This window comes from Schistocerca cancellata, chromosome 6, assembly GCF_023864275.1.
Source record: "Schistocerca cancellata isolate TAMUIC-IGC-003103 chromosome 6, iqSchCanc2.1, whole genome shotgun sequence".
NCBI classification, from domain to species: Eukaryota; Metazoa; Arthropoda; class Insecta; order Orthoptera; family Acrididae; genus Schistocerca; species Schistocerca cancellata.
The window spans coordinates 211,694,957-211,721,391 of NC_064631.1; the positions used below are offsets into that span (position 1 = coordinate 211,694,957).

Below are 26,435 nucleotides of genomic sequence, written 5' to 3' on the forward strand. Positions count from 1 at the left end.
TTAGGGACACTGTTGCTCCTGGGGTATCGGCGATGACCATTCGCAACCGTCTCCATGAAGCTGGGCTACGGTCCCGCACACCGTTAGGCCGTCTTCCGCTCACGCCCCAACATCGAGCAGCCCGCCTCCAGTGGCGTCGCGACAGGCGTGAATGGAGGGACGAATGGAGACGTGTCGTCTTCAGCGATGAGAGTCGCTTCTGCCTTGGTGCCAATGATGGTCGTATGCGTGTTTGGCGCCGTGCAGGTGAGCGCCACAATCAGGACTGCATACGACCGAGGCACACAGGGCCAACACCCGGCATCATGGTGTGGAGAGCGATCTCCTACACTGGCCGTACACCACTGGTGATCGTCGAGGGGACACTGAATAGTGCACGGTACATCCAAACCGTCATCGAACCCATCGTTCTACCATTCCTAGACCGGCAAGGGAACTTGCTGTTCCAACAGGACAATGCACGTCCGCATGTATCCCGTGCCACCCAACGTGCTCTAGAAGGTGTAAGTCAACTACCCTGGCCAGCAAGATCTCCGGATCTGTCCCCCATTGAGCATGTTTGGGACTGGATGAAGCGTCGTCTCACGCGGTCTGCACGTCCAGCACGAACGCTGGTCCAACTGAGGCGCCAGGTGGAAATGGCATGGCAAGCCGTTCCACAGGACTACATCCAGCATCTCTACGATCGTCTCCATGGGAGAATAGCAGCCTGCATTGCTGTGAAAGGTGGATATACACTGTACTAGTGCCGACATTGTGCATGCTCTGTTGCCTGTGTCTATGTGCCTGTGGTTCTGTCAGTGTGATCATGTGATGTATCTGACCCCAGGAATGTGTCAATAAAGTTTCCCCTTCCTGGGACAATGAATTCACGGTGTTCTTATTTCAATTTCCAGGAGTGTACTTTGGTTTTAATCCTCTGATGTTCTGATGCAATATACTAACTATTTTTCACTGTGATTTTATGAGATTCTCGTAATATTTAAACATCTCTAGTACCTGCCTGTCTGAGCTTCCCATTAAGCTGATGGTTACACCTTGGAGAAGGAATTTGTAGTACATCATACCGTCGCTGTTCCACCAGATGCATAACATTATTTGTAGATGCACGCAGGTCTTTGTACAGGGAGTTGCTGCTTTGTTTGGTCTTTAACATTCCTTTCTTTTCCTTGTTTAGCATAAAGACACCATTTCTCATCGCCAATGATGATACAGTATAGGAATGGTCATTATTGTTCACGAGCCAATTGATGACAAGCAAGTGGAGACGCATGTATGGCCATCTGCTGATTTTTGTGAATGTGGCTTAGAGCAGTATCTGAACATTCCTCATTGTACGCAAATGTCGCACAATGGTGGAATGATCACAGTTCATCTCATTTGACAGTTCTCGAACACAGACGTGGGTCGCTGTGGATTAACGCGTTTGAACGATTTTCGCCACAACCCAAAGGTTTTCCTGAAGAGTCACTAATGTGAAAACGATCCTCCTTAAAATGAGAAAATAATTTTCTTGCCATGATCTGTCCAGTGATATGAGCCCTAATCATGGAACAAATGTTTCCGGCTGCTGTCACCCCTCATCTGAACTCAAACAGAAGAATATGTCGAAAACATTCCGATTTCTCCATTTCCTAGCGTCCGCAACCCACTCACTATCTCCAAATGACAAAATGATATTATGTAAACTCAAAAAGCAACAGTGAACTACAAATAAAAAAATGAAAGTTGATAAATAAACCCAATGTAACCGGAATACCAACATACAAAACAAACACTACAAAGTTATGCACCGACCTAATGTTGTTGTTGTGGTCTTCAGTCCTGAGACTGGTTTGATACAGCTCTCCATGCTACTATATCCTGTGCAAGCTTCTTCATCTCCCAGTACGTACTGCAGCCTACATCCTTCTGAATCTGTTTAGTGTATTCATCTCTTGGTCTCCCTCTACGATTTTTACCCTCCACGCTGCCCTCCAATACTAAATTGGTGATCCCTTGATGCCTCAGAACATGTCCTACCAACCGATCCCTTCTTCTTGTCAAGTTGTGCCACAAACTCCTCTTCTCCCCAATCCTATTCAATACTACCTCATTAGTTAAGCGATCTACCCATTTAATCTTCAGCATTCTTCTGTAGCACCACATTTCAAAGGCTTCTATTCTCTTCTTGTCCAAACTATTTATCGTCCATGTTTCACTTCCATACATGGCTACACTCCATACAAATACTTTCAGAAACGACTTCCTGACATTGAAATCTATACTCGATGTTAACAAATTTCTCTTCTTCAAAAACGCTTTCCTTGCCATTGCCAGTCTACATTTTATATCCTCTCTACTTCGATCATCATCAGTTACTTTGCTCCCCAAATAGCAAAACTCCTTTGCTACTTTAAGTGTCTCATTTCCTAATCTAATTCCCTCAGCATCACCCGACTTAATTCGACTACATTCCATTATTCTCGTTTTGCTTTTGTTGATGTTCATCTTATATCCTCCCTTCAAGACACTGTCCATTCCGTTCAACTGCTCTTCCAAGTCCTTTGCTGTCTCTGACAGAATTACAATGTCATCGGCGAACCTCAAAGTTTTTATTTCTTCTCCATGGATTTTAACACCTACTCAGAATTTTTCTTTTGTTTCCACCTTCCCTTTCATGCCCCTCGACTCTTATAACTGCCATCTGGTTTCTGTACAAATTGTAAATAGCCTTTCGCTCCCTGTATTTTACCCCTGCCACCTTTAGAATTTGAAAGAGATTATTCCAGTCAACATTGTCAAAAGCTTTCTCCAAGTCTACAAATGCTAGAAACGTAAGTTTGCCTTTTCTTAATCTAGCTTCTAAGGTAAGTTCAAAAAATGGTGCAAATGGCTCTGAGCACTATGCGACTTAACTTCTAAGGTCATCAGTCGCCTAGAACTTAGAACTAATTAAACCTAACTAACCTAAGGACATCACACACATCCATGCCCGAGGCAGGATTCGAACCTGCGACCGTAGCGGTAGCTCGATTCCAGACTGTAGCGCCTAGAACCGCACGTCCACTCCGGACGGCTCTAAGATAAGTCGTAGGGTCAGTATTGCCTCACGGGTTCCCATATGTCTACGGAATCCAAACTGATCTTCCCCGAGGTCGGCTTCTACCACTTTTTCCGTTCGTCTGTACAGAATTCGCGTTAGTATTTTGCAGCCGTGACTTATTAAACTGATACTTCGGTAATTTTCACACCTGTCAACACCTGCTTTCTTTGGGATTGGAATTATTATATTCTTCTTGAAGTCTGAGGGTATTTCGCCTGTCTCATACTTTTGCACACCAGATGGTAGAGTTTTGTCAAGACTGGCTCTCCCACGGCTGTCAGTAGTTCTAATGGAATGTTGTCTACTCCTGAGGCCTTGTTTCGACTCAGGTCTTTCAGTGCTCTGTCAAACTCTTCACGCAGTATCATATCTCCCATTTCATCTTCATCTACATCCTCTTCCATTTCCATAATATTGTCCTCAAGTACATCGCCCTTGTATAGACCCTCTATATACTCCTTCCACCTTTCTGCTTTCCCTTCTTTGCTCAGAACTGGGTTTCCATCTGAGCTCTTGATGTTCATACAAGTGGTTCTCTTATCTCCAAAGGTCTCTTTAGTTTTCCTGTAGGCAGTATCTATCATGCCCCTAGTAAGATAAGCCTCTACATGCTTACATTCGTCCTCTAGCCATCCCTGCTTAGCCATTTTGCACTTCCTGTCGATCTCATTTTTGAGACGTTTGTATTCCATTTTGCCTGCTTCATTTACTGCATTTTTATATTTTCTACTTTCATCAATTAAATTCAGTATTTCTTCTGTTACCCAAGGATTTCTACTAGCCCTCGTCTTTTTACCTACTTGATCCTCTGCTGCCTTCACCACTTCATCCCTCAAAGCTATCCAACTTCTTCTTCTACTGTATTTCTTTCCCCGATTCTTGTCAATTGTTCCTTTAAGCTCTTCCTGAAACACTGTACAACCTCTGGTTCCTTCAGTTTATCCAGGTCCCATCTCCTCAAATTCCCACCTTTTTACAGTTTCTTCAGTTTTAATCTACAGTTCATAACCAATAGATTGTGGTCAGAGTCCACATCTGCACTGGAAATTTAAAACCTGGTTCCTAAATCTCTGTCTTACCATTATATAATCTATCTGATATCTTCTAGTATCTCCAGGGTTCTTCCATGTATACAACTTTCTTTCATGATTCTTGAAGCAAGTGTTAGCTATGATTAAGTTATGCTCTGCGCAAAATTCTACCAGGCGGCTTCCTCTTTCATTTCTTAGCCCCAATCCATATTCACCCACTATGTTTCCTTCTCTCCCTTTTCCTACTCTCGAATTCCAATCACCCATGACTATTAAATTTTCGTCTCCCTTCACTACCTGAATAATTTCTTTTATCTCATCATCATACATTTCATCAATTTCTTCGTCATCTGCAGAGCTAGTTGCCATATAAAGTTGTACTACTGTTGTAGGCGAGGGCTTCGTGTCTATCTTAGCCACAATAATGCATTCACTATGTTGTTTGTAGTAGCTTACCCGAAATCCAATTTTTTAAATTCATTATTAAACCTACTCCTGCATTACCCCTTTTTGATTTTGTATTTATGATCCTGTATTCGCCTGACCAAAAATCTTGTTCCTCCTGCCACCGAACTTCACTAATTCCCACTATATCTAACTTTAACCTATCCATTTCCCTTTTTAAATTTTCTAACCTACCTGCCCGATTAAGGGATTCGACATTCCACGCTCCGATCCGTAGAACGCCAGTTTTCTTTCTCCTGATAACGACGTCCTCCTGAGTCGTCCCCGCCCGAAGATTCGAATGGGGGACTATTTTACCTCCGGAATATTTTACCCAAGGGGACGACATCATCATTTATCCATACAGTAAAGCTGCATGCCCCCGGGAAAAATTACGGCCATAGTTTCCCTTTGCTTTCAGCCGTTCGCAGTACCAGCACAGCATGGCCGTTTTGGTTAATGTTACAAGGCCATGTCAGTCAATCACCCAGACTGCTGCCCCTCTTCAGGAACCATACGTTTGTCTGGCCTCTCAACAGATAGCCCTCCGTTGTGGTTGCACCTAGGGTACGGCTATCTGTGTCGCTGAGGCACGCAAGCCTCCTCACCAACGGCAAGGTCTATGGTTCATGGGGGGCGGGGGGGGGGGGGTACCGACCTAATATTAAAAGTAAATTGATGTAATTTGTCAAGGCCGTCTTTCTGTGCACGGGTTACATGTTTTTTGCATTCCTAGTTATTCTTGATCTTCCACACACCCACCCACAAAAATAAATGATATAGTGGACGCCATAAACCGTTCAACGGCTTACGCGATGAATTTAAAGTAATGAAAATAGTATTTTCTCCTTATTGTTACCAGTCTGACCATAAGGATTCCACGGAAACACGACAGGTGTGTTGACGCACTTACTCGCCGTTTTCAGTTTACCCACGTGCAATATTCTATTTCCCCATTCGAGTTGGACACAAATGACAAAAAATGGCGTTGACAAACTCCTAGAAACCGAAAATGTGCACATCGAAGGAACATATAAGCTGTACATATGTTATTAGTGTAGGGTCATACATATTTGATCATACTGCTTAAGAACACAACTATCAGGGCGGTCCTGCAATCATGCATGATGATCACAGTTTCCTTATATCGGACGTCGTCTTGGGTAACAGATAATTCGAAGTTTTGTCGCAAAGACCGTAAAGACAAGGGACTAATAACTACATGGATCTACAAACAAACTTACTCGACTAGGACAAATATGCTCCCAGAAGATCGGAAAAGTAAGAAGGAAATCTGTGTCCTGGTTAAGTGAAGAACAAAAACAGATCACTAACCTCAGAGACGATGTATATCGAGCATTCAAAACTGCGCCCCATGCCCGAAAGTCTTACTGCTTACAAGCAGACGCGGAAGAGTCAGTCAAGCTGTGAGAAATGCAAAACTCAGGCACGCCCATACATTAAACGACAACAGAAGTAGACCAGCTATCCTATGGGGAAAATCTGTATGGCCTTGATATGGGCAAAGTGAAAGCTGAAGCTGATCCAGTTGTCGTAGCCAAAGAACTGAACCAGTACTTCACGTCAACTACAACCACGATTGAACCACACACACGAAACAGGCTTACTGATTGCTTAATGGGAGTAAACGACTTGGAGACGAAAAATTCTATCTAAAGTATGTTACTTGCAACACCGTCAAATAAGCAATCATGCTTATCAAATCAGCATCTACTAGACACGGTGACATCACGGTCCAAATGATGAAGCTTATTATTGACGCACTAATGCCCGCTGCAACATATTTTCTAAGACTCCTTAACCACAAGTGTTTTCCCCGAGGCCAGGAAAAAGAGACTAGTTAAGCCACTACCTAAAAAGAACGTTGCCACAGCGCCCTCTCATTATCGACCTATTTGCATCCTTCCTGTACTGTCCAAAGCCTTAGAATATATAGTCCACGATCAGCTAACAAATTACCTAACACCAAAAAACGTACTACACGACTGCCAATCAGATTTCCGTGAACATCGCAACACATCTGCCTTAATAAAAGTAACAGATGCCCTGAATGTGACTGTGGATGCACAAGAGATAACTGTGCTTCTTCGACGTCAGCAAAGTTTTCGACAATGTCAACTTCGACACTTTACTTGCTAAATTCAGGAACCTATATTCCTCGCGAAGTGCAGTGTAATACAGTCCCAATGGAGGCAGGTAGTATCCGACGTCCCCCAACGTTCGGTGTTAGGTCTTATATTCTTTTCACTGAATGTCAGTGTGTGTCATTAGTTTCATCCTGCTACAAATACCACACGTACACTGATGACCTCCAGCTATATGTAAGTGCAAAACCATTAAAGTGAAGACAGCTATCGAGAATATCTATCCGAAACCGTAGCGGTACTGGTTGGTCATTCTAGGCTCATTAGCCCGAATGATCGAAAATCCCTACCAACTTTATACCTAAATGAGGCAAATGCCAACGTCTCTCCTTCAGCAAAGAGCCTATGAGTAATAATAGGCAAAAACCTTCAGTTGACTGCACACGTAAATGCAGTTCGCAAGAAGGCATCAGTATTTCTCCATGAAAATAAAAAAAGTAAAAACACTTCTACTACCAGAAGATTTGAAAAGAATGGACATTTGAGAACGAGAGAGATTCTTTGTAGATTATAATATACAGATCAAAGAAAGTTTTGCATCACCCTAGTTCCCAGAACTCCTGAAGATAGACGTTGACTGTGGAAATTGTATCACAGACACAGCCCCTTTGACTGTTCAGAAATGTCAATAAACCCTCCCAAAGATGTAAACAACCATGCTAGAGCAGCGCGTATTAGACGGAGACGGTCAATACCACGGTTCGATTGCGTCCGCATTGTTACTTTGTACAAGGAAGGGCTCTCAACAAGGGAAGTGTCCAGGCGTCTCGGAGTGAACCAAAGCGATGTTGTTCGGACATGGTGGAGATACAGAGAGACAGAAACTGTTGATGACATGCCTCGCTCAGGCCACCCAGGGGGCTACTACTGCAGTTGATGATCGCTACCTATGGATTGTGGCTCGGAGGAACCCTGACAGCAACGCCACCATGTTGAATAAAGCTTTTTGTGCAGGCACAGGACGTCGTGTTACGACTCAAACTGAGCGCCAAAGCCTGCATGATGCGGAACTTGGCATGGCAAGGTCTGTCTTTGCAACCACGACACCATGCACCACGGTACAGATGGGCTCGACAACATGCCGAATGGACCGCTCAGGATTGGCATCACGTTCTCTTCTCCAATGAGTTTCGCATATGCCTTCAACCAGACAATCGTCGGAGACATGTTTGGAGGAAACCCGGTCAGGCTGAACGCCTTAGACACACTGTCCAGCGAGTGCAGCAAGATGGACGTTCCCTGCTGTTTTGGGGTGGCATTATGTGGGGCCGACGTACGCCGCTGGTGGTCATGGAATGCGCCGTTACGGCTGTACGATACGTGAATGCCATCCTCCGACCGATAGTGCTACCATATCGGCCGCATATTGGCGAGGCATTCGTCTTCATGGACGACAATTCGTGCACATCTTCAGAATAACGACATCGCTCGACTAGAGTTGACAGCATGTTCTCCAGACATGAGCCCTATCGAACATGACTGGGCAGACTGAAAAGGGCTGTTTATGGACGACGTGACCCACCAACCACTCTCAGGGATCTACGCCAAATCGCGGTTGAGGGGTGGGACAATCTGGACCAACAGTGCCTTGATGAAGTTGTGGATAGTATCCCACGACGGATACAGGCATGCATTAAAGCAAGAGGACGTGCTGCTGGGTATTAGCGGTACCGGTGTGTACAGCAATCTGGACTACCACCTCCGAAGGTCTCGCTGTATGGTGGTACAACATGCAATGTGTTGTTTTCATTAGCAATAAAAAGGGCGGAAATAATGTTCATGTTGATCTCTATTCCAATTTTCTGTACACGTTCCGTAACTCTCTGAACCGAGGTGATGCAAAACTTCTTTTGTGTGTGTATAACCTTCCTCAGGCCACACAACAGAAATGGCATGTCCAATCTGTCTGTCAGCTGTTCGGAAAGAACCGCTCAGGCTCCTGAACGCCCACGTGACTTCGCCGAAATTCGATTATTTGCGCGAACCGTGCTCGTCGGCGATATCATTTCATGTCTACCATCATGTTCCGAAACGATAAACCAAGTACACCTGGTTCCAATTGCAGGATGCCTATCTAACGGTTGCCAGGGTCAACAAAAATTAGATTTTCAATATTTCATGTAATTTAAAAAATGTTTTCATGATGTACTCATTAAGAGGTATGATCTTTTGTAAAAGATTTAACAGAAGACAAATATCACAGTTAGAAACTGGGTATATGTATAAACTGGTGTTACTAAACCATTAAGTTGGTCGAAGCAAAAGGCCAAACATTCATGACGGTACACATGTTCATCTTGGGGATAAGAATACCTGCCACTCACCCGTCCTTTGCAACAGAATATGGCTTCGCAACCAAAATTGTTTCGCCTGGAGGCGTTAGGCAACTCAACAGACACGCACTTAAGTTAGTTGGGTACTGTGGTTTTTCTTTGATTTACGGAATCCCGTCTAATTTAAGGTCCAACAGGAGAACTGCTTCTTCAAATATTCTGCAGTATTGCTTGAACTGCAACAAACAATCCGCAAACCATTGTACAGTTCATGGCGGAGGATATATCGCACTAATTAATGTTTTCTATCCTATTCCATTTGTGTACTGAGCGATGGATAAACTATTGTCTACATGCTTCTAAACCCACCCTAATCTCTTCTCCCTACGCGAGATACACTACGTGGTGGCAGAACGGTCGCGGCCTTCCTCGAATCCGTGTTATCTAAATTTCTAACACAGAATTTCACGAAAAGTAGTCACTTTTCTTTGAAAGAGTCCCATCAAATGGCTCCGAACATATGTGTTACACTTTCATATGGGTTATTCGGGCATGGCACGGCTCTGAATTCGTCAGCTTATGTTGACAAGGACTACAGACGGTGGAACAACTAACAGAATTGGTGCTCTGTCATCTTGTACGAAACTGCCTTTACAGACAGAATGCACTTTCTCAGAACCCCTGCAACAAATCTAAAGTCTCTCATTCGCTTTTCCTAATTCGAGTATTGCGTGTTCGTCCCATTTCATATGGCCTCTCGGTAGTATCCTAAATCGGTATGTATGCGACAGCTTGCTGACCAACGTGTTATAGAGAATCGGGCATAAAAACGGGATTTTCCGGTGCTTATACCTCGGGTTTCGTTGGTGATAGAAAGGCAGGTCAAGTGTTTTGGATAGCCCTTAGGCCAGGCTAAGCTACGCAGTATTCATATACCAAACAGAAGGATCGTCTTCTTGTCACTATCGTACAGTACAGGGTCCGCTTGCTTAGGAGGAGGAGGAGGAGATTAGTGTTTAACGTCCCGTCGACAACGAGGTCATTAGAGACGGAGCGCAAGCTCGGGTGAGGGAAGGATGGGGAAGGAAATCGGCCGTGCCCTTTCAAAGGAACCATCCCGGCATTTGCCTGAAGCGATTTAGGGAAATCACGGAAAACCTAAATCAGGATGGCCGGAGACGGGATTGAACCGCTTGCTTAGGCAAATTGAACATACGGTTGGTTATTTTTGCATCTGATGTGGTCTACGGTGAGCTTGATGGCACAGCAAATGGCTGTAATTTTTACGATATAGTCCTAAGATTCTGTTCTCGAAGAAACTTTAAAATTTTCTAAATATATTTATCCGTTTCAGAGAGAAAAGTCATCCTATTTGTGCATGTAAAATGCGGTGTGAGCCGAAAAAGTAGCTTATAAAGTGACGCAGAACGGAGAAATATGATGTAAAACGTCTCCGTTATCATCATCAGAGCAGTTATGTGGAGCCCACGTTGTAGCACCAAAGCCTATGCGAAATTTTAGTGCACGTAAAAGCCGGTCTGAGATGGACAATTAGTTTTGCATTATTTCAGTTTCACACAAGTAAACTACCAAAATTTTATTGACACAAAGTTCTCTTCATATGAGAGTCATGCCCTGCTGTGGCAACGGAAAGGAAGGGAACCAGCAGAAGAATGCTCCGATCGGTGAACAAAAAGACGGATATGCTCCTCTTTATTAAAAGAGCGAAGGAGACAATAGCAGTGTAAGAGTGAGGGACTCAGTGACAGTTTAACATAGCTGACAGTGAGAGAGCAGTTCTAGTAAAAGAGAGAGACTTTTCCAATGGGAGAGGAATAAAGGGAAGGAGAGAGTGGAAGTGGGTGACAACCTGTGATAATGAGACACAGTCTTTAAAAATGATAATGAGAAAGAGAGAGCGTGTCAGTGAGAAGAGACAGCAGCAGTGGCAAGGACTGAATTAGAAAGCACCAGCTATAGAGAGCAAGAGGGATACAGCGACAGTAAACAGTAGCAGTAGGACAGAACGAAGTCAACTGTGCCTGTGAGACGGGGGACAGTGACAGCTGGAGAGCCACAAAGAGAATGACTAAGAGTTGGACCAAATCAGTGAGAGAGAGGATGGGCAGTTGGGAGTGGATGGGTATGAGCCTCTTACAGTGATGAACCAGTGGGTTAGGGGAGCTTGTGGGAAAGGTGAGTTGCATGTTTAAAAGAGAGCGAATATGTTCACATGCCAATATTTTTGCGAATGTTTTTAAAGGTGTTAAGGAAGTAGAATGATGTATTTGTTACCCCACATTTCAGTCAGAGTCTTTTAATAAAGAGGAGCATATTCACCTTTTTTGTGCTCCAACTGGAGCATTTTTCCACTGGTACTTATATGATGTTACGTGGTCAATATGTTCACCACTACACAACCTTGATATCTGACACTATCAGGTCACTCCAGTTATAGACATCATCTTCCATTTATTCTCATTTAATATGAGCTGCTGTGCCTTTCATTACACAAGACAGGTAAGCTTACAAAGCTTTCTACACTTGTGGCCACTCAATCACCATTCTTTTGTGTAGAATCGTATAAGAACAGTCAGATGCAAATTACCAGGGGGGAGAAAGGTTATTTAGGGCTGCAACGTTGTCCATGTCACAGGTCTGCTAAAAAATTGCATGCTCTGGGAAAGGTCTACTCAAAGTATACACCCACTAATGCATGCATGTCTGAAGGAACATACATGTAATTACAAGCCTAGACGGGCAAAACGATGATGAACAGGTAGTCTCGTTCTCCCTATAGCCAGAATCCAAGTAATGTTATGAGCATTAGGGGATGTAGACAGCACGGCATATGGGGGTTTAGATCAGTCTGAGGAGCACGCATGTATAGCTAATGTGGTTACAGCAACTTCTCATGGTAAGTGGGAAAGCCAGGTTCGAGTTGAAGACCAGCATAAATTTTCCATGTGTTACTAATAATTAGCATATCTATATATAATACAGCTGATGTCATAGAATTTGCATTCAGCAAATAAATTTTGTAATATTTAATACAGCAGTGAATCAACAATGTCTGTTCCTTCACACACAAGACATTGTAAAATATGAAAAGGCTTAGCACATTATATTGATCTACCATTCTTTCATTTTTTGTATTTATCAATTGAGTTTTCCTTCTCCTCCCACAGTTTCAATACACTGTTTCTCTCCAATTTTATGCTCTTGGCAGAAGTTCCCTTTTGTGACCTACTAGAGTAACTAAGATGGACCAAGAGTTATGTCTGGATGGTCAGCCAGAAGAACATTCTCTTCAAAATGCTAGCGTCATTTGCAGTCTCTCATTAAATATACAATTTTAATCTGGCAATATATTTTATAGCAATGCTTATTCCTATGAAGAGCAGTTCCAGTAATAGCCATGCAGTTAATATAATCAGCACATAATCAAGTTCGAAAGTGATCTCCCTTGCATCTGATGGCAGTAACTCCAAAACAGAATTAAAAGCCTCATAATATCATTGTAAACAGATTTTTACAACATTAGTCAGCTCTAAATTTTCCAATATTTCGAATTCAATCAGTACGAGCACTGTAATATCCGAATCAGCTTTTGGTATTTCAACCATTTTATGTAGTTAATTCTGACATGAGAGTTATCTGTTGCTTTGGCTACAGATTCAAATCTGTAATATGAGGATACAAACTAAACTCAACTGAAAAGTCTTAAGGATTATGGTACAAACAACAACAAATTTCAGACTGAAACACACTTCCATTTATTCTGCTTCAGTAAAAACTGCAGCCTCTACTAGTGTTAAATTAGTATTGGCTTCTGAGATATCAGTTATCACCTAATATTTGCATCATTCTTGCACAACACCAGTGCACAGTACATTCTGAAGTCCTCTAATTATGAAGATATATTTTTGTAAAGATCAAAACATCCATTTACTTGCCATAAGCAATGAAGGAATACACATTAGAACATCAACAGCAGCTCAATTATTTATTGGAACAAAGAAACCTTTGCTCAAAACTAGTAGCTTTTGAATTAGCCTATAAGTGAATAGTTTGCAATACTTCTTACAGAAATGTCATTAAACATATGCCCTTGGCTAATATAAGGAGCAACTTACTGAAATAATGTAAATGTTGCTTATCTAACAGCTAACGTATTGTGTTAAATGCTCTTCTGTGTGTGTGTGTGTGTGTGTGTGTGTGTGTGTGTGTGTGTGTGTGTGTGTGTGTGTGTGTGTGTGTGAGAGAGAGAGAGAGAGAGAGAGAGAGAGAGAGAGAGAGAGAGAGAGAGAGAGAAAATTCTTAACGGACCAAACTGCTGCGGTCATCTGTCCCCATCCTTATGTCATTTTGAAAAGTATGGAACACTGGATGTAAATCTGTTGTTGCCAAAACTTTTAACTGAGTAACTGTTACATCTACATTAAGGGGTCATACCAGTACTTGATGAATGTTCGTATTAAAAAAAAAAAACAGTAGTATCACGACTTTACTGGAGGGGTAGGATATGAACTATCCTCACTCTTGACGTTCATTCAGATTAAACGCTAAATTCTTGACAAACAGCAACTGAATAATATACAAGGAACAGTGACTTTTCCAAGAGTAAAAGCAGCTGCTTTTCTCCAAGACTACAGACTAGATTGGTTCTAGTTACAACTAGTTGTATACTCTACAGAAGTAGCTGGCAGTGTTTGCATCTGCCAATTAATGTACCATACAATTTGACTTCTTCCACATTCCTGGAGACTTTTCTTCATGATGGGATTCATGAAATGCAGTGCACGAGTGAATGAATGAATATAGATCTACCTCAGAAATATAGGATGAAAAGTAGTACACCTATCCACTTGCAGACGCAAATGGATGTAGCTTTTAAATTGATTGTAAGACTTAGATGTTTGTTTCATGGGGAAAGTTATGACAGTAATATAGTGTACAACTAAAAAATTCTTGAAATATAAAAGGAGCATTTTCAGGGAACTTTTATGAGTCCTTTGTTTGTGTGTATCTAACATTTGCTTGAAGCACAGAAGTTTGTTACTGTAAATTGTCACTATCTTTAGTATGTTTCATTTCTGTACTTCTCCACCATAAAACAAATTAATCATTTATCACTTCACAAGATTTATGGGCTATAAACATTTTCTTGTCAACCATTCATCTTACATACAGTGAAGTGAGTGTTGTGAAAATGTCAGCCACAAAGCATACAACTATTATGAACTGAGGAAACAAGTGGTATTAAAAAATAACAACAGGTTGTGAAGCACAAGACTAAAGCAAAACTAATTAGTTGCTGCAGAGTGTATCAGCCAAAAACTGTATTATTATTCCATTCTAAATTGTTATCCATCGTTAAAAAAAAAACTAGTAATAGCATGTTAAAAGTATTACTTTCTCATCTTACCCTGTGAAGCTGCTTGGCTATGAAGCCTTGCTGTCACTGACCGAATGATTTCAATATTGTCATATGGTCTTGCTGAGAACTGTTTGAGTCTCTCGATCAAACTTTCGTTCAGGCTATCTCCTGACATAGTAAATGGTAGCAGATGTTCAGGACCTACAAGAATAATATGAAAATTCATATCACGACATGCTATTTTTTGTTTCTATTATACATTTCACTGTCATCTGCTGGATAATCAATTCTCAATGATGAATAATTTTTGGTTTTGTGAAATGACTATACAGTAATAATTATTTAATGTAACCTGCTGGCTTTAATTTATTTATCTCATCACTGCACTCAACAATTTAAGAATCTCTAAATTCTCACATGAAATTTTATTTTCAAAAGGAATGCTCATATCTGTCTCTAATCGCGTTGTGGAAACAACTACTGCAGACAGAATAATATTTTACCTTCAAAAACTTAGTAAAGTGCACGCACAACTAATGAATGTCAGTTATATCAGCTGCAGAGCAGTTGACATTGCGCACCATGCGCTGTTCAAACGTTCAACTGACACTCTAGTGTCACAGCAGCCTGCTTAAATAGCCCGTCTTTCAGCTTATCCCTCCCGAACGCCAGGTGGCAGAGTAAGCCAGCACACTTGTTACTGTGAATTGATTTCGTTCACAGCAAAACTGAAGTCAACAAAATTGATTTTGTCCTATAGCTATTGAGACTTTTTGTGGTTCCAAACTGAAAATTAAACTTTGCGTTATTGTGGAGTTGATAAGCGTTATTATGGGGCTCATAACAATCTGGGTAAGAATTTTTCCAAACGCTACTAAAACGAAGCTAAAATGTACGTCAAATATAAATAAAAACACAATATTTTTACAGATATTGCGAAGGCTAAAATACTTTGTTGAACAGTGACATTTCTGTGGTGTCAAATAACATGTTTGCGAAGACTATCTTGCTTTATCAAAATAGGCGCTCGGCGGAAAATGCTGTATCTCTATGTTACGACTAATCCAGAAAATAAAATAATTTACAAGATGAATCTAGATCAATTGTTCCTTAAGTAATCAGATTAACTTCAGAAACTTAGTAAACTTGGACCGAAGAGGTTCTTCATAAGCGATAACAGCTGGGTTTCTTTCTGTATACTGAATGAATAATTTACATTGAATGACGAAACGACATTCTAATTAGAAATTTGGGGGCCTTGACAGTCGCTGTCCGTCGTAAATGCAAAACCGGTACCTTTCAAAGGCGAAAAAAAATCAAACCTTCTGCTAAGGAAGTAAATGTGTTTCTTATTTGACAGCAGTATGCTTTAATTGACCAACATACCTTATATTTTACTGGAATGTATTTTCAGTCTCATATTTTATTCACTGTTTGTACTACATATATCGCCCTTTTAAAAATTTTTCGCCCCACATTGTGTCACATCTTTCTGCTGTTTTGTCAACACGCTGTGACTATTATCTTTGCCTTTGCCCGTTCGTCTGTTTACAGAGCTGCAAACATTAGATTGCAGTTAACAAAAATCCCCACTTTCGAGTATATGAAGTTGATTGCAGTAACTGTTTCCAGGTTTTTTGTTTGGTACATTGTTGTAACCTTCTCATTTGCACTCGTCGTAATCTCAGTGACTCAGCGCCATAACTCTTCCAAGTTGAATACGTTATTACTATAACAGAGTTATTTGAGATTAGATGAAATACTCTGAGCTAAAGATGCAGCAAATAAGCATATTACTATGAATAACAGCAATTGTAATTGGCGTCACAACAAGAGTGTTCTCACACCGGCAATGCATGGGCGACAGAGAAAGTTAGGCACATTTGAAACGTGGTGTACTGGAGTTGTAGCTACAGTATTGATGTTGGTTGCAATGAACGAATGAAACTGTGTAGCTGTAGCAGAAACGTGTGTTTGAATTCTGAAATGAATGAAACTTTCTGAAGGAAGATGCGTGTGGTGTTGTGGCAATGTTTACGTGCGATACGACAGAAATGTAGTAGCACACACGTATACACAATGCAGGAAAAGTTTCAAAAGCATTTTCGTGCCGACTATAGGTACAAGAAAAATATTGTGGAATTAGAAACATCTGCCTTAACTCATGTGAAATGTACACTCGAACATAACTATGAGGATTGTGAAAAAATGTTATCAGAATTGACAACCGAACAGTTTCCATTATTTTTATATTTGTTAAATAGTAGAGACGTGCTGTTCAGGATCGAAAATATTCGTTTCTGGGAACAAGTTGACATTGAATGTTGGAGGAGGTTTAAAAACACGAGTCCTGAAGACATTCTTAAAGTATTGGATGGATGGATGTATTGTCTCCCTAACAGAATAACACAGTTATTATTTTATTCACGCACACTTAATAGAATGAAGCTCTGGTTTATATTCAGAGTTTTGTCTGTTCAGCAGTGGGTGCTGTGTGTCTTTTTCATTGGTCTTGGAAAGAGGAATAACACAAAGTTAATGAGGAAAGCACTTATGGCTTGTGACTGGCAAGAAATAGTAAATTCCTTGACACTGTTGGATTTGTGCATTGTTCTAAATGCAATCTACAAAACTAGCACAAGGGTTCAAGATTTAAGCCTGCCTGTTGCAGTAACTCAAAAATTTAAGAATGATTTGGATAATATTATCTTGGAAACTGATGTGTTTACAACAATAATAAAATTTCTTAGACAGGCAGGATATCATGATAATCATCTGATGAATAACATCATTGAACTGATAATGTCACACCAGTCAGTATTAAGTACTATGAACTTTACTGCAGAAGTTCATCTTCTTGCATTCTATGCCGAAGCTCGTTTTTACGAACGTGATTTTATTTCAACTTTGATTGGTGAGTGCCTCAGAAACCTGGTGTTGCATGGCACTAAGACTTCTTTCAGATCGTACTTAACTGAACATCCAAGACCCAAGGATATAACTAGATTTTTGTGGGCCGTGAGTTATCTTGGTTGTGATTTAGATAAGAAAGACCTTGATGAAATAATTGTGCCTCAGATTAAACAAAGAATGCTTCACCATGAATACCGGAATCAACCTGAAGAAGTAATTGGTAGTTTACTGTATCTCTGGATGCTTGGAGCAAGACCAGTAACGTTATTTGAAAAGATGGTGACAGTTGATTTAATGCGAAGACTAAAAGGTAATGATTTTATTTTAAATTAACATATTACAACATGAAATTTTGTGCTGTTAAGATATTTAAGTGCTGTGGAATGTAATAGAATGTGGGGCAGCAGTTACAAAAAAGGATCAGAATGCCACATCTATTGGTAAGTTATCGAGTTACAGAAAAACAGTTGGCCAAACTTTCTTTAGATGCCAGGAAATTTTCACAGAACATACACTGAACAGAGGGATCCAGAAAACTTGGGTGCTAATCCATCTAATGAAAACATATTTTCCGAGAAAATAGCCTAATGAACATTGAAAGTTCCATTTTCAAGGTCAGTATGTTTTAAGTGCAGCGTATGTGGAAGGATTCTGTAGTACACATATCTCAAAAAGAAAGGACTATACTTTTTCACTTCCACAAGCGGGAAGGGGCTAATTCCAGATCAATTAATCCTATTGATCGATATTGTAATGATGTGGTAAGTGACTAACACAAAGGAACCAGAACATGAACTTAAAAATGTTTATTTTCTGTAAGTGGGGGATTTCCTTTTTAGTTTGCTGTGTTCCTGCAGATGCCTTGGATAAGTAGCAGATGGTTCTGTTAGATTACATTTTAAATTCAAAGTTTTATTATATTGTTAGAGAATGTTATAATAGCTGATATCGTAAAATAGTTGTTTTTATTGAACAGTATGAGCAATTGATATTTTCTTTAAAGTGTGTCATCACACATTATCCTGTTAGATAGTATCTGCGATGTTTTTATTTGTATGTTTTATGTGTATGTGTTTTGTTTACAATATGTTTTTGTGTGTGGAGGCTTATATCAAGTTGAAACTTCCTGGCAGATTAAAACTGTGCGCCCGACCGAGACTCGAACTCGGGACCTTTGCCTTTCGCGGGCAAGTACTCTACCATCTGAGCTACCGAAGCACGACTCACGCCCGGTCTCACAGCTTTACTTCTGCCAGTAAAGCTGTGAGACCGGGCGTGAGTCGTGCTTCGGTAGCTCAGATGGTAGAGTACTTGCCCGCGAAAGGCAAAGGTCCCGAGTTCGAGTCTCGGTCGGGCGCACAGTTTTAATCTGCCAGGAAGTTTCATATCAGCGCACACTCCGCTGCAGAGTGAAAATCTCATTCTGGTTATATCAAGTTGTTTACTAGTCTTATGTACTGTAAGTTTAGTGGAGCTGCTTAGTATATTGCAGCTTATGATACTCCCATTCTGCTTTTACTGCTGCTCCAATCATCAGCACAGTACAATTCGATCTATTACTGCAATCTCCTCTGCTTTTACTGCTGCTCCAATCATCAGCACGGTACAATTCGATCTATTACTGCAATCTCCTTTTTAAAAAAAGGAGATTGCAGTAATAGATTGAATTGTACTGAAGCCAAAAGTATAGGTTAGTATGTAAGATGAATGTTTGTGAGTTGGAGAAACCAACTAATATGTTATGACAACATTTTTTATTTATATTGAGCATTCCATAATTACATTTATGTCTTCAATGGAAATCCCAACTTTCTCAATCTGCTGTGCTATTTTCAAGTTTTTAATATATTCGCTGGTATCAGTAACTAGAACAGCCCTACATAATACTCTCTGTTCCCATGGTGGTTCAGTTATTTTGTTGATTTTTAGTTTTCTGATGTGTTTGTGTTATTATTGACATCTATTGTTCATTTTTTTGAGGCTCATTTCTCTTTGTGTTTATGATATTGGTTTATAGGTGTGGTATTGTGTTTTTAACTAATCCCTAATGGCTCTCATAAAATTTAAATTGTGCTTGGCTGAGCTTAACATTATTGCATGAGTAGAAGCACTATTTGCAAGAGTTCGAAGCAATTGTTAGGTATTCAACCACCTAGTAATAATTGATATCTGTAATAGCATTCTTATAGTTAGACATTTACTAAAAGTAATGAAGTACGAGCATACAAGATTGAATATTATCTATCACATGGACACATCATTTCAGTGATATTCTGAAATTTTAATGACATCATTCCAATATTAAAAAGATATTACAGAACAAGTATGTCCTGACATATGTTGCTATAGTTAATTTGTTTAAGTTATGAAATCTGACTGACTCTTCGTTCTGGGAGCCAGCGTGGTTTCTGCAAGCTGTGATTCAGCAATAATTGGTTCACCCTGTCTATTCGCGAGGTTTAAAAGATAGGAGATAACTACAGTTGGATTTACTTTTTCTTTTTTTGCCCATTTCATCTACATCTGTACTCCACAACACAACATATTTTGTGCGGTAGAGTGTGTAGGATACCAGTATTCCTTTCATAGATGGTAGCCTATATGGGAAGAAAGATCATTCGTAGCTCTCTGTATAGGTCTGAATTCTTTGAATGGCAACACAGAGGTTACTATTGAGTATGTCTTTTTGGATGAGGTATTATAATTCTTGACTTGTTGTTGAAAGGGGGATCTTGATATTTTGTGAGTAAGGTCCCACTGCAGTTGAGTATTCTGTGACACTCCTATGGTGACCAAACAAATTAGTGATGAATCATTCTGCTAATTGACTCTTTTTTTCTATTTCTTCCATTTTTCTAAATTGGTAAGGGTCCTAGACTGACAAACACTACTCAGGTATTGGTTGAACAAGTGTTCTGTAAGACAAGTTTTTGTGCATGAATTACACTTCCAAGGGAAGCGTAAATCTTCCACATGATCCATTTAAAACTGATCTGAGCAAGTACTTTTAGATACTTGAATGGAACATTCCATGTCAAATTAACACAATTTTAATATGAATTCTAACACGCCATTTCAGATTTTGAAGAAACTTGGTACATATAAGTTAAGAAAAATACCTGGTTCTATTTAAATACGTCAACCCATTTTGAAAGTACAGCAATGTGAAGTTGTTAAAAATTATCCTAATTAAGCTAAAATGATGTGTCATTTTGCAGCATTTTCCATGAGGTTTGTTATGATATGTAACACAACACACAATTGAGATGAAAATTGTTTTTCAAATTTAAATGAAAATTTAAATTTTTAATTTATGAAAGAGCACATCTTAAAATTTCAAAAAATTGTGTCCAATATGTCACATTGTTGTTAACAAGTTCCCTGGGTATGAAAGTGGGACTGTCATATCTTCACACTTTAATAAAATTTCAAAAAGACATATTTCACTAAAAAATAAAATTTTTGAAAATTTGTAGCTTTAAGCAGAGATATACATAACTTACCGATAAATAAATGTTCACTTTCTCATAAATGTATCTGTAGTATGTTTAAATTGTAACTAGTGACTATGATGGGTGATTAGATTACTAGAATGACTAAAAATATAAGTTTTTTAAAAAAATAAATGTTCTAGGAAAGTTGATTTGAACTACACACACACAGAAGCACACCCCTGATCAGTCCTCATACTGATTTAGTGGCATGTGGTGAATGTGAATGTTGTCGGTTATTAACAGTTTCATTAATTTTTTGTGAGGTATTGGAAAGTAAAAACTTATTATCAAAGTCATTACTCATTGTTTCAGTATTTTTTTTTTAAATATTCTCTTCAAAAACATGTCTACATTTTAATTACTCGAGATCTGTGAGGTGATATACAATGGCTCATTAAAAAAGATATCAGACACTACTGTGTTGCTTCCTTTAAAAAAAATCTAATCATTCTGTGAAAAATATAAAGCAGCTAAGAAATGTGGCTAATTGGATGTGTGTAATGTTTCCTAATATCCCAAAGATATCAAAAATTTGTGGTAACTGTAGGAAGCAGATTAATTGGGTTATCATTTGAAAAAACAACTATTTGCTAATGCAGAGGATTCCTCAGAAAATGAATGTGGGTCACTGGAATAATCTGTCATAGGTAATCTGAAAATGGATTTTTCTTCAAGTATTAGAAAAGAAGTAATGCTACTCATATTTTTGCTTGAATCTTGGAATATAGGAAAGATAATACGTTAGCTCGTTGCTCCTAACTACATAGTACACCTGGCAAAATGACTTTTGAAGGAAAGAGGCACATTAGAAAGTCCTGACCAAAAACAGTAAAGAATTTGTCACAAGAAGTTGTGCAAATAATATATAACTCTTTTTATGGAATCACTGAAATAAGTAGAGAATGGTGGGAAGAGAATCTGCTTAACTGTGAAGGGGAAGACATAACAGTGATATCTAAAAGACATATTTTGTGCACTTTAAAATAAGCATATAAAAATTTCAAAGATACATTTCAAGATATGAAGATTGGGTTTTCTAAATTTGCAGAGCTATGGCCAGGACTCTGCCATTTTGCAAGAAAAAGCGGAACATTCAGTATGACATGTTTGCACAATACATCAAACTGTCAAACTCATGATAGAAAATGCTAAGACCGATATGTTAACCTCTGGAGAATTGGCTGCTTATCAACACTGTTCGGCAAAACTGTTACGCATTCCAGCATCAGTTTATTATGGGAAACTGTAGTTCTTGCCTAGGAAACGATCCAACAAAAAGTGCACCACAGAACGCATTTGATAATAACATGGTTGAAAATATCACTTTTCGACAGTGGATTTCAGTAGACATATGTAACTTAGGAACAATGCAGAAGACCTCATCCGAGTTTATTGAATTATTTTCTGAAAAATTGACCACATGATTTTCTAGCTAAGCAGCAAAAGCTGTTACGTAAATGAAGTTAAGGAAAACTTCAATGAGGGTGAATATGTTGTTACATGTGACTTTTCTGAGAATTACACTTTTGTGATCCAAAATGAGGCCCAGAGATATTGGTCATGTGCTCATGCAACAATGCATCCCTTTGTAAGTAGGAGAGAAGAAAACACAGCATATGAGCTGTGTCTCATAATTTCTAACTATATAGAGCATGACACCACAGCAGTTTACTGTTTCCAAAAAAAAAAAAAAAAAAATCTAATTCAGATTTTAAAAACCAAATTTCAAATTGGTATACAGAACATATACTACTCTTTTGATGACAGTGCAGCCCCATAAAAAAAAATAGGAACAATGTTGTAAACTTACATTTTTATAACGAATATTTTGGCATCAAAACAGAATGGAATTTTTTGGAAAACAACCTTTTGATGATTTCAGTGGCACTGTTAAGAGAGCAGCAACAAAAGCAAATCTGCAGAGGCCATATGATAACCAAATTCCTACACCAAAACAACTTTTTGACTGGGCAGTCAAAAGCATTACATATGTACACTTAGATTTTCAATGTAAGAAGTGTACATTGAAACTAAAGGATTTGCCCGCATCTCGTGGTCGTGCGGTAGCGTTCTCGCTTCCCACGCCCGGGTTCCCGGGTTCGATTCCCGGCGGGGTCAGGGATTTTCTCTGCCTCGTGATGGCTGGGTGTTGTGTGCTGTCCTTAGGTTAGTTAGGTTTAAGTAGTTCTAAGTTCTAGGGGACTGATGACCATAGATGTTAAGTCCCATAGTGCTCAGAGCGATTTGAACTAAAGGATTTATAGAAGAGTGCTTTAGAGTCAGTTTCCTACTTACAGACAGACACAGAGGTTACATGCGTTTATACTGATAGCATCAAGAGCTTCAAAAAGATTGGCAAATCTCAACAGTATTATGAAAAGGACAGACTGATACTCGACATAAAGATGACACGCTGAGCTCAGACAGATGCAACAAAAAGATGTTACACATTGAGCTTTCAGTCAAAGCCTTCTTCAGGAAAGAAAACCCACACATTCATGCAAGCAAACACATCTGGAGCACACATGACCTCTATGTCCAGCTTCTTTGGCCAGAATGCATAGGTATCACATCGAATGTAAACAGCAATCTGGAGTGGAACAAGTAGGGGGAGAAATACCAGGGCATGGGGGAAGGAGTAGTCAGCACTGCCTGGTGGAACATGCAGGGACTAAATGGTAGCCGGACAAGGCTGCCAGGTGCAGCATCAGGATGCTTTGGAGGAAAGGGGGTGGTAAAAGAGAAGAGCAGAGAAGGAGAAAAGACCAGTGGGTGCATTGGCAGAGCACAGTGCTGGTGAGGCGATGTGAATTGGGAGAAGATGGTGAAGACTTTCTCAGATATAAAAGAATCTACTTTCAAAAGTCACAAAAATCTCCAGACAAACTGGCTTTGAGAGGTATTCATGGATACATTACTGCCATCTGCAATAAGAAACGGTGACTAGCATATGTTTTAACAAAGCACCGGTGACTCCTATATGTAAGTAGGATGTAGGAGTGGACCCACAAAATTACTAACCAATATCGCTAACATTGGTTTGCTGTAGAATCCTTGAACATGTTTTCAGTTTGAATATAATAAATTTTTATGAGACTGAGAATCACGTACACCAATCAGCTTGCTTTTAGAATGCACCGCTCGTACGAAATGTAGCTTTCCCTTTTTCTCACATGATACGATTCCATATTTCTAGATTTCTGGAAAGCATCCACCACGATCACCTACTGCAGACTGTTAACAAAGGTATGAACATATGGAAAAGGTTCTCAGATATGCGAGTGGCTCAGTCTTCATAAGTAATAGAACCCATATGTTGTCCTTGCCAATGAGTGTTCACCAGAGGCAAAGGTATTGTCACGAGTGCCTCAGGGAACTGCAGTTGGACTGCTATAATTTTCTGTATACATAAATGATATTGCAGACAGAGTGCGCAGCAATCTGCGTTTGTTTGCTGGTGATGCTGTTGTGTATGGTAAGATGTCAAAGTTGAGTGACTGTTTAAGGATACAAGATGAGTTAAACAAAATTTCTATTGGTGTGATGTACGGCAGGTAGCTCTAAATGTAGAAAAATGTAAGTTAATGAAGGTGAGTAGGAGAAGCTAATCCTTAATATTCAGATATAGCATTAGTAGTGTACTGCTTGCCACAGTCACTTCATTTAAATATCTGGCCATAATGTTACATAGCTATATGAAATGGAATGAGCATGTGAGGATTGTGGTAGGGTAGATGAATGTTTGACTTTGGTTTATTAGGAAAATTTTGGTAAAGTGTTGTTCATCTGTAAAGGAGACTGCATATAGGACACTAGTGCGACATATTCTTGAGTACTGCTCAAGTGTTTGGGCTCCACCCCATGTCAGATTAAAGGAAGACATTGAAGCAATTCAAAGGTAGGCTGCTAGATTTGTTACTGATCGCAAATGTTACTGAGATTCTTCAGGAACTCAAATTGGTATCCCTGGAGGGTAGGCGACATTTTTTTTTGAGGTACACTGCCAAGAAAATTTACAGAACCGGCATTTAAATCTGAGTTCAGAACGATTCTACTGCCGCCAGCATACAGTTTGTATAAGAACCATGAAGGTAAGTTATGAGAAATTAGAGCTCAAGTAGAGGTAAGTAGACAGTCATTTTTTCCCTCGCTTTATTTGCGAGTGGAATGGGAAAGGACATGACTAGTGGTGGTACAGGGTACCATACATCCTGCTCCACACAGTGGCTTGTGGAATGTGTATTTAGATGTAAGTGTAGATGTAACAAAAGATGAAAGTTTTGATGAAGTTAAAGTTAACATCCCTTCACCCAGCTGGCCCATCACTGTCTTCTGAATATCCTACAAAACCTGTTATTCTATGGGTGTCTGTAAATGGTCTTCTTTGTAAAATAAACCCATTAACACCAAGAGGAACAATATATCAAATTCCTGAGGATGTTGCTGTGAAAACAGGAAATTTTAAAAAGATGTGAAACCTTAAAACACACATTGTTTGTCTCAGGTTTTGCAAATGACATTTCAAAAATGTGTGTGTGTGTGTGTGTGTGTGTGTGTGTGTGTGTGTGTGTTGACAGTAAATTTAAATGTGCACATAGATGTGTTAATAATAAAGTTATGTATATTTTTGCTGAAATTGATAAATTTTATGCAAATGTAATTTTTTAGAGAAACTTGTATTTTTGAACTTTTATGAAGCTGTGAATCCATGACAATCCCACTTTCATACTTAGGGAATTAGTTAACATTAATGTGAAGTATTGTATACAATTCTTTTAAAAGAAATATGAAGATGCTCTTTTTGATAAATTACAAATTTAAATTTTTCTTGAAATTTAAAACAATTATCATCTCAAACCCATATTGTGTTGTATATCATGAAAAATTGCTACAAAATGGCACCTCTCCTATCATTTTAGTTTAATTAGGAGAGTTGCTACAGCAATTTGAATTTATGGCTTTGGGATATTTTTTTGGCAATTTTTGACAACTTCACATTGCCATATTTTCGAAATGGGTTGACTTATTTTAATAAAACTGGAAATTCTTCTTAATATGTTTTTAGAGTATCTTTCTGTCAAGGTTCTTCGAAATCTGAGATGGAGAGTAAAATCACTGTGTTGACTGTACATGCAATGAATCTTTTCATCTACTTATACCTATTGCATTACATTTATTTATGTTCAGAGTCATCTGTCAAGCTCTGCAGGAAGCTGTATTTCCAAACAAATATCCAAAAGCATTGCATTTGTGTATGCATAGCATTCGTGTACACAACTGCAAAGTGTGAGAATAGCTTCATAGGGATAAACATTGTTTACCAAGTCATTTATATCTATTGTGAACAGTAGTGGCAATATCGCACTCCACCCAGGCCCCCACCACTCTTTTGACGAGTAAATGCTTGGCTTCCATGGGTCCCCACCTTTGTAGCATTGCTTCCTCTTTCTGTGCTGCAAACCTACATTTCGGCCATTTCTGTTGGATGGCCCTTTTTGGTGCAGACTCTGCGCGGTCTTGTTAAATGATTTAGATCTTGATTTTTACTTTCACACTGTCCATTAGTGATTATATGGTCCCCCTTATTGGATTTGATGTGCAAGGACCTGCACGATGGTAGCCTCCCCCCCCCCCCCCCAACAATGCAGGA

The 26,435-nt window shown here is 39.5% G+C and overlaps 2 protein-coding genes across 6 annotated transcripts in view; one reads left to right on the plus strand and one right to left on the minus strand.

Moving 5' to 3' along the window:
- LOC126190999 (cytosolic carboxypeptidase 1-like) overlaps window positions 1-15,894 on the minus strand; it is a 519,277-nt gene extending 503,383 nt beyond the window's left edge. For 3 of the 4 annotated variants that reach the window (XM_049931675.1, XM_049931679.1, XM_049931677.1), the window contains exons 1-2: window positions 14,882-14,994; window positions 14,427-14,579 (exon numbers count right to left, since the gene is read on the minus strand). In XM_049931675.1, coding sequence (XP_049787632.1) covers window positions 14,427-14,553 — 127 coding nt within the window. In that variant the 5' untranslated portion in view covers window positions 14,554-14,579; window positions 14,882-14,994. Of the gene's footprint in view, window positions 1-14,426; window positions 14,580-14,881; window positions 14,995-15,764 lie in introns of those variants that run through there. The other variant, XM_049931676.1, reaches the window with a different exon arrangement.
- A 110-nt stretch (window positions 15,895-16,004) lies between these two features.
- The window catches only part of LOC126191001 (uncharacterized), a 51,425-nt gene continuing 40,994 nt past the window's right edge, over window positions 16,005-26,435 (plus strand). The window contains exon 1 of one of the 2 annotated variants that reach the window (XM_049931683.1): window positions 16,005-17,601. In XM_049931683.1, coding sequence (XP_049787640.1) covers window positions 16,389-17,601 — 1,213 coding nt within the window. In that variant the 5' untranslated portion in view covers window positions 16,005-16,388. The remainder of the gene's footprint in view (window positions 17,602-26,435) is intronic. The other variant, XM_049931682.1, reaches the window with a different exon arrangement.